The sequence below is a fragment of the Cetorhinus maximus genome, chromosome 28 (assembly GCF_964194155.1).
Source record: "Cetorhinus maximus chromosome 28, sCetMax3.hap1.1, whole genome shotgun sequence".
Classification (NCBI taxonomy): domain Eukaryota; kingdom Metazoa; phylum Chordata; class Chondrichthyes; order Lamniformes; family Cetorhinidae; genus Cetorhinus; species Cetorhinus maximus.
Genome location: NC_135906.1, coordinates 21492100 through 21508334, shown reverse-complemented (window position 1 = coordinate 21508334; position 16235 = coordinate 21492100). Strand labels below are relative to the sequence as shown.

At 46.4% G+C, this 16235-nt stretch overlaps 1 protein-coding gene across 1 annotated transcript in view; it reads left to right on the top strand.

Annotated features, from left to right (window-relative positions):
- The window catches only part of LOC144668908 (uncharacterized), a 253801-nt gene that overhangs the window by 83211 nt on the left and 154355 nt on the right, over positions 1-16235 (top strand). Inside the window, exons 5-10 of the mRNA XM_078531379.1 lie at positions 3703-3834; positions 7990-8151; positions 10447-10590; positions 12583-12753; positions 14338-14394; positions 15676-15717. Coding sequence (XP_078387505.1) covers positions 3703-3834; positions 7990-8151; positions 10447-10590; positions 12583-12753; positions 14338-14394; positions 15676-15717 — 708 coding nt within the window. The remainder of the gene's footprint in view (positions 1-3702; positions 3835-7989; positions 8152-10446; positions 10591-12582; positions 12754-14337; positions 14395-15675; positions 15718-16235) is intronic.

Sequence of the window (16235 nt, the reverse complement as noted above, 5' to 3'; positions counted from 1 at the left end):
GTAAACAGTCAATGTTGAATGAGCACAGAAAACATGCTATGGCTCTTTTTTCATAGGAGAATTGAATGATTCATGAAGGGGGGAATCCCTACAGACTTTAATTGCTTCTCCATGTTATATGTGGAGACTGTACAATGTAAAAACTGAAGCTTTTATTTCCTGACTGAAAATGTACAATAAAATGTAACTCCGTATGTTAATACTGCTCGGGAATTTTCTTCACTCTTGGAAGTATCTTATTCTACATGGGATGTGATCTTCGCTGGCTGGGCCAGCATTTATTGCCCACCCCTAATTGCCCTTGAGAAAGTGGTGGTGAGCTGCCTTCAACAGAACTGTTGAAGAGTCATACGGACTCGAAACGTTAACTGTGTTCCTCTCCGCAGATGCTGCCAGACCTGCTGAGTTTTTCCAGGTATTATTTTTGTTTTGGATTTCCAGCATCCGCAGTTTTTTGCTTTTATCTTAGTGGTATAATCTCCCTGCTCTTGTACTCTATGCCCCTATTGATAAAGCCTAGGATACTGTAAGCTTTATTAACTGTTCCCTCAAGTGCCTGCCACTTTTAATGACGTGCACATGACTTATCCACTCATGTGGCCACCATATGATATAGCACAACATAATTTCCATGTTGGGAACATGCTTCCCCGTTCTGTAGAATGTGTTCACTGAAGCAAGAATCTTCTTTAACTTATTCCTCCCATTAACATTTAAGGTTCTTAGAGGATTTGACAGGGTGGATACGGAGAGGCCCTTTGCCTTGCTTAGGGGCACGGGGGCAGAGCCTTGGGGTAAGGTGTCGACCGTTTTGGACATGAGATGACTTGAGTTGACCGGGATACCTGGGAGAGCTTGGCTGCCCTTCTTTCAGAATAGTGCTGTGGGTCTTTTACAACCCCTGAGAGAGCAGATGGGGTCCCGGTTGGGGTCTCATCCAACTCTTGCGACAATGCAGCACCTCCTCAGCCCTGCACTAGACTGTCAATCCAGATTTTGTACTCCAGTCTCTAGAGTGGAACTTGAACCCCCACAGCCTTCTGACTCAGACACAGGAGAGCTACCCATTGGGAAGCAGCTGGCAACAACTCTTAAAGTTAGAAACAGCTATGCCCTTGTGTACTGCATTAACGTTCATTGGATGTTGGCAATTCAGCTCAGCTCCTGTTTTCAAACATCCCATGTCTATATTCAAACCCCTTTAAGGCGCTTGCATCCTGCATTTGAAGATTTTAGTCAGCATTTGAACTGCCTTCTTGAACCGCTGCAGTCCATGTCGTGTAGGTACACCCACAGTGCTGTTAGGGAGGGAGTTCCAGGATTGTGACTCAGTGACAATGAAGGAACGGGGATATGTTTCCAAGTCAGGATGGTGAGTGTTCCCATCTATCTGCTGCCCTTGTCCTTCTAGATGGTAGTGATCGTGGGTTTGGCAAGTGCTGTCTAAGGAGGCTTGGTGAATTCCTGCAGTGCATCTTGTAGATGGTACAGACTACTGCTATTGTGTGTCGGTGATGGGGGGAGTGAACGTTTGTGCATGTGGTGCCAATCAAGCGGGCTGCTTTGTCCTGGATGGTATCGAGTTTCTTGAGTGGTGTGGGAGCTGCATTCATCCAGGCAAGTGGGGACTATTCCATCACACTCCTGACTTGTACCTTGTAGATGATAGACAGGTTTTGGAGAGTCAAGAGGTGAGTTACTCGCTGCAGGATCCCCAGCGTCTGACCTGCTGTTGTATCCACAGTATTTATAAGGCTAGCCCAGTTCAGTTTTTGGTCAGTGGGTAACCCCCCAGGATGTTGATAGTGGGGGATTCAGCAATGGTGATGCCATTGAATGTCAAGGGTCAATGGTTAAATTCTCTTTTATTCAAAATGGTCATTGTCTGGCACTTGTGTGGTGTGAATGTTACTTGCCACTTGTCAGCCCAAGCCTGGATGTTGTCCAGGTCTTGCTGCATTTGGACATAGACTGCTTCAGTATCTGAGGAGTCGCGAATGGTGCTGAACATTGTGCAATCAACAGCGAACATCCCCACTTCTGTCATTGATGAAGCAGCTGAAGATGGTTGGGCCGAGGACACTACCCTGAGGAACTCCTGCAGTGATGTCCTGGAGCTGAGATGACTGACCTCCAACAATCACAACCATCTTTGTGCTAGGTATGACTCCAACTAACAGAGAGTTTTCCCCTGATTCCCATTGACTCCAGTTTTGCTAGGGCTCCTTGATGCCACACTTGGTCAGATGCCGTCTTGATGTCAAGGACAGTCACTCTCACCTCACCTCAGGAGCTCAACTCTTTTGTCCATGTTTGGACCAAGGCTGTAATGAGATCAGGAGCTGAGTGGCCCGGGCAGAACCCTAACTGAGCATCAGTGAGCAGGTTATTGCTAAGCAAGTGTTGCTTGATAGCACTGTTGATGACCCCTTCCATTACTTTATTACTGATTGAGAATAGACTGATGGGGCAATAATTGGCCGGGTTGGATTTGTCCTCCTTCTTGTGTACAGGACATACCTGGGCAATTTTCCACATAGCCGGGTAGATGCCAGTGTTGTTGCTGGACTGGAACAGCTTGGCTAGGAGCGCAGCAAGTTCTGGAGCACAAGTCTTCAGTACTATTGCTGGAATATTGTCAGGGCCCATAGCCTTTGCAGTATCCAGTGCCTTCAGCCACTTCTTGGTATCACATGGAATGAATCAAATTGGCTGAAGACTGACATCTGTGATGCTGGGAACCTCGGTACATGTTTATTACCTCAATAAACAGGAGGTTCCCTGTAAACGCTATGGGCCCTGACATGGTAAATCATGCCAGACAAATCATGTCAGTCATTGCTGAGAGGTATGTTACATTCTAATCACAGAATCAGATTTTACATGGGGAAAACAATGGACCATTTCCCATAGTACAGAATGCCATGGAATTAGAAAGAACGGGGGAGGAAGGGAGGTAGATATACGAGGAGTGAGACGGATGATGCTGAGCCTGGATTTTCAAACACTGCTATTACGAGGTGGAGAAGATTGACCAGGATTCCCGTTTGTGTTGAAGTTTGAGTGAAGGAGTTAAGAGTAGGACAAAGGGCCAAGTGCTTTGAGAGCAACATGAGGATGAAGGTGTTGGATAGTGTATAATGGAGAGTTAGTGTTGGAATACGTATTTAAGGGATATCAGCATGACATCACTAAAAGGGAAATGTGTCATGTGATCCAGTCTTGGTTTCACTTTTGCTTTGAGCAGAGCACACACACACAGCTCTGATGCCTTCATGCTTTATACCAATGTTTATCTATTCTCAGGTGCCTCGTCTAAATAAACAAATCCAAAACATGTTTACCAAACCCGTTATGAGCGATTGGTGCCTTGTACAGTACATGAGCCCAAGGTATTATATCAGTATCATAACACGACAAGCCGGAGAACTGTGTGGCTGTGGCCAACATTCTGGTAAAGGTCACAATTCATCAAAGGAACCTGCTTTACCTAGAATAGTTTCTGAATAAAAGCTGAAACGTTCTGGCCACTCCCTATTGATCTATAAGTGACCTGGAGATTAGCATTGGCCACAGTGGCTGAGACATGCAGAGCATTAGTACTGTGTTTTGTTTTGTGACACCGTGACCTTTGGCCTCTGTCGTGACCTTGCTTGTTCTGCTTCCCCCCACCCCCCCCCCCCCACCCCTCTACCTCCCCAGGGTGATATCCAGCAGCTGCTGATGTCGTCGGACCCGAAAGCAGCCTACAGCTACTGCGAGAACTACATCCCCGACTGCGACAGCCTCCTACCCTACCCCATGAAGTTTCCGGAACCTGTCTATGAGGAAGAGGTGGGTGCTCTCCGTGTTTATTCCGCCACTTGCGGTGCCCTTTGGGCTAATTCTTCCACCCTGTCCAAACCTGGGGGAAAAGGTGACCTTCCACAGGAAACACTGCGTCCATGGCCTGGCTTTGCAGTGTTGACGGTATAACCACACTGCTCTGCTCTTTGGCAGACGTTTGATGTAAGTCGAGGGAAATAAGTGCAACCCAGTGGAATTCAAGAGAAGTTCCACCATTTCCAAACGTGAAAACTGTTGGCTCTCAATTAGAAAGCCACACGTCAAGGGATCATCTCCCGTGCGTGACCTTGCTGTTCCCTCCGCTTGCTGCCAATCCGAAGGCTCTCCTTCAGCGAGTGCTTGGTTCTCCTCGTCCCCCAAAGCCCGAACGCCCCACCCCTATGGCAATAAGCTCTCTGCTTGGAGTACTGCCCAAGTTGTGTGTCAGTGATAATGACCCGTCTGGAGCTCCCAATAAATTAGGGAGGTGGCACTTAGCACATCATTGAAAGTTAAATAAACAAGAATGTGTTGGGAAAACCGCCAATCTCTCGCCTGCACGCCAATTGACGAGTTTGACCTTTGACACCTGAGGAAAAAGGCTGTGTAAATTGTCAACTTAGTGGCTTGCTGGTTTATACTCTCTCTACCTCCCTCCACGATGTGGTATGTGAGGGAGGAGAAGCAGGAGTGCCATTTTTAACCTTTTTTTAAATTGGAAAACAGGTCTCGAGGAAGGCTTGGGTGCTGGTCCAGTGCTCGTCATTAAGTTGCTGTTTATGTTTGTGATGAGAATTTTTCTTTGAGTATTTCTCTGTTGGAAGGTGAGTGATGTTGAAGCCCTGACCTGCAAAGGACTTGGATTTCCCACGTTCTGTGTGATATATATATATTTTTTTAACAAAGCTGTTTCACACCGTTGGAATTCTGCTACTGTTTGTCACCAGCGTGGATATCCGAGGGATCGCCAATCCTGGTTGGATCTGTTTCTGGTGATTTTATTTATTTTTTTTTGCAGCTGTGTCCTGGAGGTCCCTGTTCAATTCCTGGACACTCCAGGCCAAATGATGTGGGAGGGATGTGAGAAAGAACCCTTTCACGCAGCGAGCGATAATGACCTGGAACTCGCTGTCTCCGAGGGTGGGTGGAATCAGTGATTCCCAAAGGAAATTGGCTGGCCACTTTGAGGGAAATAAAGTTACAGTGTTAGAGGGATAGAACAGGGAAATGGGATGGACTGCAGAGAGCCTCGATGGGCTGCATGGGCTCCATCTGTGCCATAAAGACTCAATGGCTCTATCCTGCAAGTCTGGAATAGCTCAACTTCCAGACACTTGGCAGCGCTGCACGCCCATGGATTCAGGTGTGTCTGCTGTGTAGTGTAATGACTATTGTTCCAGGGTTTATAGACGCTTCCTTCCTTCAAGCGCCATCGCTTCAGTAACCAAAGGACTGGAACAGTCTCGTTGGTCTGGTACATTGCCATCTTCATACTCCACGAGTTCAGCGTTCCTGACTGGCTGATTTTGTGTCATGTCAGTGTTTACGTTAGAGTGTAAATCCAGAGACGGCCCAGAGTGAGACCGCCGACTCCAGGAGTGTCTCGCTGCTCTTCACCCTGTTACCAAGATGGACTCTGACTTTAGATCCTGTTTCTTAACAACGACAGTATGTGTGTGAAGCAACACCGCGTCACTTCAATGCTCAGAGTTTTAATAAACTAAATTGAGGTGTTCCCTTCATCAGCACATCAGTCAGGTAGCTGGTTAGATCCTCGCTGTAAGTTAGGGGAACTGACCGATGGTGGGGCAGTTAAAGTGCCCGGGCCATCTTAACCCACCCTGATCCTGCAGGGTAATAACTAGGTCACTTTAGCAGGCAAGGTGTTGGGGACACCCTCCAGAAATCAGACGGGCCTTTTCTTAACACAGACTGGACGTCAATGGCATCATCAGGGCCCGGCCCCAATCTCAACATGAGGCCTGCTGTGGGTAGGCCCATCATAGCCACATCACAGACTCCTGTGAGGTTAGAGTCAGTGAGTGAATGCTTTCAACTTACGACAGCAGTTCCCTGGAAAGCTGGTGTTTCCTGGTGAGCCATGCCAACCCGTTTGCCAGCTTGCAGTGATCGGGAGAGGGGTTCGATTTCCGGAACCCGCCAAGCACCAGGCCCGAAGGGAAACTTGCCCGTTTATTCCGGACTTGGGTTGAATTGTTTTATTCTGTGTGTGACGTGCTTTTTGTTCACAGGGTGACACATAAATGTGAAGCCTCAATAAGCCAACATAACCACAACGTAGAGATATGGCGCAGGCCAAAGGGGAAACTCATCCCAATCTGGGTCATCTTTCCTTTTCACTCGATCATTTGTCAACCATCTTCACTCTGATCTTTTCTCTTGCTTTTTCATCGTTTCTGTCAGTGGACCACTCCGTGCTCATCCTATTTGGGCTACTTCGCTCCCCGTGACAACCCTCCCTTTTCCTGCTGGGAAATAGTGCATGACCTCCCTCCAGCCCCTCTCCTTATCAACGGGGGGGAACCACCACTGAACTTATCCAAAACTCTTGGGGCCGACCGTCCACCTCTCGCCCTCCATAAACTTCGGCTCATTGGCAACGCCTGCGGTGCACGTTCTGGTTCATATCAGGCTCCACTCGCCCATTTCCTCCTCTTCCCACTGTCCTGGGTTGTCACCTGGTCCGACAACGCTTCGGATTTAAATGCTTGTACGTCCAATCCCTCCCTGGCCTCACTCCTCCCGATCTCTAACCTTCTTCAGCCCTGTAACCCTCCGAGATCTCTACCCTCCTCCAGTTCCGACCTCTTGCACATTCCCGATTTTTTAACTGCCCCACCCATTGGTGACTGTGCCATCAGCTGCCTGGACTCCAAGCTTCCTCCCAAAACACCTCTTCCCCTCTCTTTTTTCCTTTAAGACGCTCCTTAAAACCTGCCCCTTTGGTCGAATCCCCACTTTCCTTTGCTCCCCTCTATTGATGCCATATCCTCAACTCCGGAATTTCCTCCTTTAAATCTCTGTCCCCACCCCCACTCCCAAGATGCTCCTTAAAACCCAAGTCTTTGACCAAGCTAGTTTTTCCATGGACCTCAGCAGCTGATTGGCAAGACATAAGTGGGATTGAACCCTCACTGCCCCACTAGTCATGTCAAAGGGTCTGGCTAGTAATTTGATGATGTTTGTTTGTTTATTTGTTTGTTGCTGTCTACTTTTTGCAAAGGTGTTTTGTGGATGCAGGGCACGTGCCTGGGTAATGTATTCTCGTTCTTTGTCTTGATAATCCCGGTGCGTATCTGAGTAGACTGTACGTCCTTCTCTTGCTGTACTGTGTTGTGTCTGTCAGGCAAATTATTCCCTTAGAAATAGGACTTCCAGCTTTTGGTTGGATGTATTCCTTGAGGTTTCATTTGCATGGCCTCCCATCTGCAAACATCTGGCCTGTTCAAAAGCAGCTCCCGAATCCACCACCAACCCCCACTCAATCCCTCAATATTTTTGAAACTTGGAGGTGAAAATACTCATGACGCTTCTGATTTTCCCTTTGGTTTGCTCTCAGCAACTCTAGGGGGGTTAATCTTTAATTCTTGAGGACAAACCACCTCTTTACCCCCACCGATTTTTAACCGCAAGTGCAAACCTCCGGGCATGGCGACCTCCAAGCCAGTGTACGACGGATAAAAACAAAAAAAACTACTGTGGATGCTGGAAATCCAAAACAGAAATGGAATGACCTGGAAAAACTCAGCAGGTCTGGCAGCATCGGCGGAGAAGAAAGGAGTTGACGTTTCGAGTCCTCATGACCTCGGCGGAGAAGAAAAGAGTTGACGTTTCGAGTCCTCATGACCTCGGCGGAGAAAAGAGTTGACGTTTCGAGTCCTCATGACCCTTCAGGGTCATGAGGACTCGAAACGTCAACTCTTTTCTTCTCCGCCGATGCTGCCAGACCTGCTGAGTTTTTCCCAGTGTACAATGGAGGCTGACATCCCCCCACCCCACCCCGTCGCACAATGAAAGATCTGGTCTTGTCAGCTATTTTGTTCCCTCCCACCCAACTCCCACTCCCATCTCCTCCTCCCCTCTCTCTCTCTCTCTTTGTACGTCTCCTCTGCTTTAGTTTCTCTTTCTCGCTGCTTTTTACAGACGACAACCACTCGGCCCCGCCACAAAAAAAGGAGGAAGGGTCGCAAGCGGTCTAAAAAGAAGGGCAAGGGCAGATCAAAGAAATCGAAAAAAAACCGCAGAAAGAAGAAGAAAGATCGGGCTGCCCGGCAAAAGATAGAAACATTTGGGGTTGGGGAACAGGTTAGACAAAAAACCAAAAAATCCCAGAAAAAAACCAATCGAGCTCCTTCTTAGGGCGATGTGGGAGGAGCTTTGATGACTGACGCGTATGATTCCGCTAACACAGACTTAACACAGGCTTACTAAACTCTACAAAGCCCTGTTCACATTACATCCCCACCATTGATGTCCTTGCCACTATTTACCAGTCGCTTCACAGGATGTGAGTTTGGTGAAGGAAGGGAGGTGGGTGGAAGGAAAAAAAAATCGCATTTGAACTTGTGCCGTTGACAGTTTGCTAGCCATCGGTTTGTTAGTGTGGTATTTAATTTATTAACGTTAATCAGAAACCAGAACTGAAAATTGTCAGCCAATGGCTTCTGACCAATGACCTCCATGGTGCTTTTTTTTCCAAAGAGTCTGATGCTTGTCCAAATCGTCTGTTTGGATCATACAAACCTTCTAGATTCTCTAAATTTTAAATTCTTAAATTTTTAATCACCTAAGAACTTCCATGAGACGGGCTTGGCTCCTGATTGTTTGAGGCCCAGACACTTATGTTACCTGAAAGGTTTGTAATCTAAGCCCAACCCAAGCCTGAATGACAAGTGTTAAGTTCCATGTCTCTCCCCGCCCCCCAAAATCGTTCTCTGCAATATTGAGACACTCACTGGGACCCCCCCCCCATCCTAAACGTCTCAATGAATGTGCCAGATACCGAAAGGAACTTAGGAACAGGAGAGGCCATTCAGCCCCTCGAGCCTGCTCCACCATTCGATGAAACCGTGATTGATCTTTGTTTTAACGCCCTCTAACCACCTTCCATTCACTTAATCACCTGATCCAACAAACATCTATCGATGTTCATCTTGAATTTTTCGATTGGCTCGACAGCTTTTCGAGCGCAAGAGCTCCAGACTTTCTAAGAAAAGGCATATTGTTTGGCCAGGGGGGCGGCGGGGGAGGGGGGTTACGGTGGGTGGTAATGTTTAGGATACTGAAGTTGTTGGGAGTAAAATGGTGGATACAAAGGAACAGAGATCCAACAGCATCAGAAAATGCGGTTCAGATTTCATACTATAGCCTCCTGGTAGCAATCTTATCCCGTGAAGGGATTCCCTGGGAAGTACTTGGCAAGATTATGGTAACTCGCCCCTCCCTCCCACCCTCCCCCCTTCCCCTCTCACCCTCCCCCCTTCCCCTCCCACCCTCCCAGTGATTTTGATGCAATCTGAATGGGGCTTGAAGAGTTTATTTGTCGCAAATGAATTAATGCGTCACTGAGAAATTGCTGATAATTGGAATGTGTGCTTCACAGCAGTAACTGAAAGCAATAATCCAGCTTTTTGCAATTGAGTTGCTAGACTTTAACATCACGCATTGTTTGGAGTCTCATTTTGAGCTGTGCCACAAGCTTATTTTTAATCTCCTGAGGTTTGTTTTTATCTTTGAATTATTGACTTGATTTCGTTTGAAGGTATGTGACTAGGTACGAACAAACGTGGATGGGCAGCTCATTGTTTTAGAAGTCTGGAGGGGACTAGCTAGACCAGGTGGGGCCTACAGGACTGTCCTCAGCCTTCCCAATAGCCTGCCCCCTTCAAATGTTGCACCGGTCATCGAGACTCCTTCAGGTAGGGGGTTAAACCCAAAACCCGCAGGGAGGTAGGAGAAACTGGAGAGCTTGAATTGACTCCAGGATTCACTGGATCATTCTTTCAGAGTCTGGCTCAAGACGCAATGTTGACCAGAGCCTTAGGAACAGGCCTAATCACTACCAGGTTTGGGAGGACTGTGTATGGTGAAGAGAGAGGAAAAAGAAGGCGTGAGCAACACCGAACCTCACTGTGCCTTGCAACAGAAAAGAAAAAAATATATTTTAAAATGGAATTAAAACTGATTGAAGCACCCTTTGTTTAGAATATTTGGGTCAATGCACCATGGGCCATGTTCCAGTCAATAAGCAGGTAACTTGACAATTGCTGCAAATAAGCATTATAGTCCTGCAACTGTCTGGGGGGGAAAAAAGCAGCCCATCAAATGCTTCCCAAATTTCTTTCCTCCTAAGGCCGGGTACTTGACTGCCGTCTGAGGTGTTCCTACTCCTGTGGATCCAGAATATGATGTCCTGTCGCGTGGCAAATTGCATTGAGACTCTGACGTGTTACCATTGTCGATAGATCAGTGAGGTATCTAGTCAGGTCTGGCAGGTGACCACCATCCTATTCGGATCACCTGAAGTCACAACCAGAGTTGGCCGTTGTGGACAGGTTCCTCTGATTTGCTGACGCCTCATACCCTTGCTTTTTCATCTAGGATAAGGAGCTGACTACACCAGAAGAAGTAGAGAATGCTTATGATTATTTCCTTGGTGCAGACTATTACACGGATTTGGAGTCCGCCATCTACAATGCCTCGGTGAATGCGGAAGCTGTAGCAGACAACGTAACGAATCATGAGGTAATCCCCGTTGCTGTAGGGTATTTATTGGTGCCTCCAGAGCCAAGGAACATGGCGGCCTTTAAGCTTCATAGACTGTAAGGTCACTTGTGCCTCGTGCACGAAATGAAGTTCAGTTGAGAGTGAAAACATGGCCAGTGATCAAAGCTTCCAGAGTGATTAACATTCGGGTGCCGTGCTCGATACAAGTTGTACTTTTGTTAGAATCGTGGAATAGTACAGCACAGAAGGAGGCCGCTCAGCCCATTGAGTCTGTGCTGGCTCCTTCAAAGAGCATTCCAGTAATAACTCCAAAATCATTCTCGTGCTCCTTCCCCACCACCTCTCTCCCCCCACTGTACAAGGCATGTTGTAATAATGTTGAAATGTCATTCTTCCTGGAACCATTGCTTCTTGGCCACCCCTCTCCTCCTACATTGTGTGTTTTATTTTAACCGCGTGGCTACAGAAGGGGAAGTGCACAGAGGGAACTCTGTGTAAAATGGCGTTGAGGCACATCATTGAAACACAAGTGTCATATGTCCCGGTCTGAGTCCTACCCACTGATGACTGGTGACATGGGGTCCCATCCTGATGGAGAATTCACAGCACCGGCCTCTCTCTGTGTTAAGCTCTCAGTCGATGGGCCTTGGATAAGGGGATTAATGATCTGAGGCTGATCTCCCCTGGTACTGACCTCAGGCTTACTGGAAAGATCAAACGTGTTTCACCTGGGAAAAGCTGGGTCAGCCAGTTCACTGCTGGCTGACTGTAGCTATTTGTCCAGCTTGGCAAATTGGCTTCCACTAATGGTTAAGTGGCTCCTATTATTTTGCAATGCTTTTGGCCTCTGGAATTTCTCTATTGTTGAGTAATGTGGGATGTAAGGACACTCCTTTGTTTCCTGGTAGATTGTCTTCTCACTTTTCCTTAGCCAGGGATTTTTGGCCTTCCTTGCCTCTACCAGCAGAGAAAAGATAGACTGGCCACTCATCTCATGTGTGACATGTGGGATCTTCCTGTGTGCAAGTTGGGGGGCCAGGTTTGTCTGAATGCCAGCGACTGAACATCAAGAAAGCAGTTTGTTGGCTGTCAAACACTTTATAGTATAGTATAGAATGATAGGCTGTTACATCAAAAAAAACCCGAGGCCATTCATCCCATTGTACCTGTGCCAGCTCTTTGGTGGAATTATTCAATTAAATGCAGGTTCTTTCTGAAATCAAGATTTGAACCCCGTTTCCTGTCAAATGTCATACGTTGAGCAAGGCTCTGAAAACATTCCAGTTTGTGTTCAGGGGACCAGTTTAGTTAGAAGTTTAATTGCATTTGCAGGATGCATTAGCAAATGGTTCAGAGCCAGACCCAGATCCGATCCTCTGTACAGTCCATTCCTGTTACATGAATCATCACTTCTCTGTGGAATATTATTCCCTTATCAGGAACGTTCCCTTTTCAGGAATTTGCAGTGAGCATTGGTGTCTGGTTGCAGTGGGTGATTTCTTATGCTTGAGGCTTTTAATACCTCTGGTAGATGTACCAGAAAATGTGCCATTTCATCCTGGTCACTTTTTAAAGAGGAATTTACTCTCAACACAAACAGATTTTACCCGTTTAAAGACTCGAGAGAAAGCACTTATTCCCCTGGTGCAATTTTATCTCACTAGGGGTTTGGCCTTTATGTTAAATTGCTGTCTGTGCTGTTAATCCATTGCAATAAATGAGTGAATCGGTGCTTTAAAATAGGGAGTTTAGTGTGAATGTGTCTGAAGCGTGCTAAACAATGGGAGAATTGATTGAAGCCAGAAGACTGGAAGTATTGACAAAACAGCTAAAGGAAGGAAATAAACCTCCCGATATCTTTGTGGCAGAGTGATGGGGGAGGTGGAGGAAAGCCGGGCATTTGACAAAGATGAGTTCAGATAGGCTGAAGGGTCATTGAACCCATCTTTGTGAAAGTAATTTAAGGCCGGAAGTGTGGTCACTTCAGGAACTTCTTTGCTGTCTTTGCAGACCATGCAAGAGGAGCTCATCGAAGAATCAGAAGGTCCCTTCACAAACGAGTATGAAATCCGAGAGTATGATGCAAATTTCTATGATTACTTCGATCGAGACAATGAGGACCAATGGAATCAGAGATTTGGGCCAGCTGAGCGAGGCGAGTCTGAGACACAGGATACGAGGGTAAGATTGACTTCCACGTCCTTCATTCAAGCTATTTATTTCAAATCTCGTTTGCATTTAGATATACTACAATTAAACTGTTAGCAGGAAGATGCTAGAACATGCATTAGTAGCAGTACTTAAAGCTGGCCTCCAGTCTAGAATCATAGCGTCATAGAGGTCGACACCACAGAAATTGGCCCTTCGGCCCATCGAGTCTACGCCAGTCAAACAAGTACCTAACTATTCCAATCCCATTTTCCAGCACTAGGCCCATAGCCTTGTATGCCCTGGCATCGCAAGTGCACATCCAAATACTTCTTAAATGTTATGAGGGTTTCTGCCTCTACCACCCTTTCAGGCAGTGAGTTCCAGATTCCCACCACCCTCTGGGTGAAAAAGATCTTCCTCACATCCCCTCTAAGCCTCCTGCCCCTTTCCTTAAACCTATGCCCCCTGGTTATTGATCCCTCCACCAAGGGGAAAAGTTCCTTCCTGTCTCCCCTATCTATGCCCTTCATAATTTTATACACAAATTACACAGAGCCTCCCTGACTACCTCACCCAGCCCCACCCTCCACCTTGCCATTGGTGACACAACACATCAATCCTCACAGCGTCCTGATTTCCCATGACCAATTAGAAACCGAATAGACTCTTTTGTCACCTGATTGGATGATTCCTGCCTGGCAGGTTTCCAGCCCCCTCCCTCTCAGTCATGTCCAAGGCTCATATAAAAGTGTTTAGAATTGTTTTAAAATGACAGTTTTTAATATCTGTGTGATTTGTTTCCCAGGTATTGCTCTCAGCAGTGCCCTGGGGATTAATCGTTCAATCCTGGAAAGTTGACAACTGTATTTAGAGAGGTTTATCCTTGTCCTGAATTCGCAGCACAGTTATTTTCCTTTTATGTGAATTACACCATTGTACTGAGACTTCTCAATAGAAGCATATTCCATTGAATGAAGATTTCTTCCTGGACTTCATCCTCGAGTATCTTGTCTTCACTCTAAATCCTCCTCCTCCAGTGGCCTCACAGTCTGGAACATTTCTTCTGAAACCACTTATCTTTCCACCCCTCCACCACACTCCCAGGCAGAGGTTCCCAGACCCTAACCACTCGCTGAATGAAAAAGTTTTTCCTTGGGTCGCTTTTTTTCTCCGATTACTTTAAACCTGTGCCCCCTCATTCTTGACCCTTTCATAAGCAGGAACATTTTTCCCCCTGTCTACTCTGCCCTGACCCCTCATGATTTTGAATACCTCCATCAAATCTCCATTCAGATGATGAAGAATGAATCTGGACACAAATCCTTTTCTTGATGCTCGGTTTATTCACAGAATGCAAGTATTATAGATCTCTGCCTTCTATATCAGCCCAGTGTCCCAACAGTCCCTCTTTATATGTGCTCAAGATACTTGATTAATCAATACCCCTCCTTTAAAAATAAAATTAACATAATATTAATAGGAAACACGTCAGGCCTTTTTACTGTGGCGTGTGAATGCGACTTGCTGTAAACGTGGCACGTTTGGAAAATGTTATTTTTACTGTGAATGGTTGTGTTCACTGGCCCTCATTCTGGTGCTTTGTGCTACTTTTAGATGGAGAACCTGAAGGGTGACAAAGGAGAGAAGGGAGAGCCCGCGATCTTTGAGCCTGTGAGTATGGAAAGCTCAGTGCCTGAGTCCACGCTGCCCCCTCTGAATCCCCGATATTTGCCAGGCCCCTCTTGCACTCGTTAACAGGATCCAAGCTGGTTGGTGAATACGAAACCAAGACACAGGAGCTTTTCTTTACTGAGAGTTTATTGACTTGTTCAGCCTCATCGCTCTTCTCCCACCAACCCAGTGTCCCAGCTATCCCCTATTTATACGTGCTCAAAGACCATTAATACCCATCACCTATTTCTCTTCACCTTAAGATGTTGAAACCGCTAACATAGGAGTCTTAGCCCCTCCTACTCCAGTAACTCTTCCTTATGCACAATCCCAGAACTGTTAATTATCCTGTGGTACCTTGCCCGTTTTTCCCCTCTCCTTGTGAGAACCAAGATGATGAGCATTAGTTGCCTATTCCACCATATAAGGCATCACACCCATGCCCTATCCTAGCCTCACTTTGTCTGCATGTGGACAGTCTTGATAAGAGTCACTGGATTGTGATCAGGAGCGTGAGATTTGACTGACCTCTTTCTCTTACCCATTCATGGTCTAACGTCAGTTGCAATCCAAGGAAGCAGCATGAGTGGGGAACTGAAGCTGGCTCAATATGACTCCTTTCTGCACAGGGTGGTTCCTTTACTCACTGAGAAGAAAGAAAGCCTCTTTTAAGAATTCTGACCCTTCCCCAGACACTTGCAAATTATCTGCTTGGAGTGTAATAAATGAGGGCACCTTGATCACCCCAGTTTAGATACCAAACTGCAAAAGGGAACTGCAGCCAACTTGGATAATCTATTTCATTTTTTCTGTTATTGGAAAGAAACATAACTGAAAGATGGCTTGCGATATTCATTCATTTGGCTGATCTAACACAGACTTTAACCCATCGAGTTAACCCACTACAATAGCAGAAGAGAAAATGTCAGTCGTGCATGTTAGGGCCTTCACAAATGTTACGCTCACTTCCAGATGTGTACTCTCTCTTTGAAGACTGATCACGTTGTTGGGCGGCGCAGTATGATCGATACCAATGTGGCTGCTGCCAAAACCATTGGAGATCGCCATTGACCAAGGATGTTTCAGACATTTATACAGTTCAGCTTTACCTGGGTGTTGTATTCTGCCTTCTCCCTCAGCAGACCTTTTCTCCGTCCCATTATAAAACTATAACAATATTCATAAATCGTCACCGCTCCAACCAGCAGCAGGGAAATTGTTAAACAGTAAGTAACGTTGAATTGAAACATGTACATGATTTTCTTTCTGTTTTCTTTGAAGGGAATGCTGCTGCCTGGACCTGCAGGACCTCAAGGATCTCAGGTAATTGTTCATTCAGCTTCTTTCTGGCCTTAAGATACACCTTAAATTAAAATTACATGTCCCGTGAGCCATTCATCTCAAAGGCCAACTCCAGCCCGGGATTTGGTGCGGAGATCTTCACCCGCCGACAGAGATACCCCTCAATCGAGGGTGTTGAAATGTTTCAGTTCATTCGACTAAGCAGGTTCATGACTGTCACGGGTTCAGAATAGACCTGTGGTCCACGGCTCAGTCCTGGTTTCTGAGGGATAAATGGTTCTCCACACTTGGTCAAGTGAACTTGCCCTCATTGGGTTAAAAGCAAAACACTGCGGATGCTGGAAATCTGAAACAAAAACAGAAGGTGCTGGAAAAAGCTCAGCAGGCCTGGCAGCATCTGTGGAGATAGAAAAAGAGTTAACGTTTCGAGTCCGTGTGACTCCCCTTCTTCAGAGCTAAAGAGAAGTAAAAATGTGATTAAGTTTATACTTTCTAAGAGGGTGGGGGGTGGTGGAGCAGGTGAAGCTGGATAGAAGGCC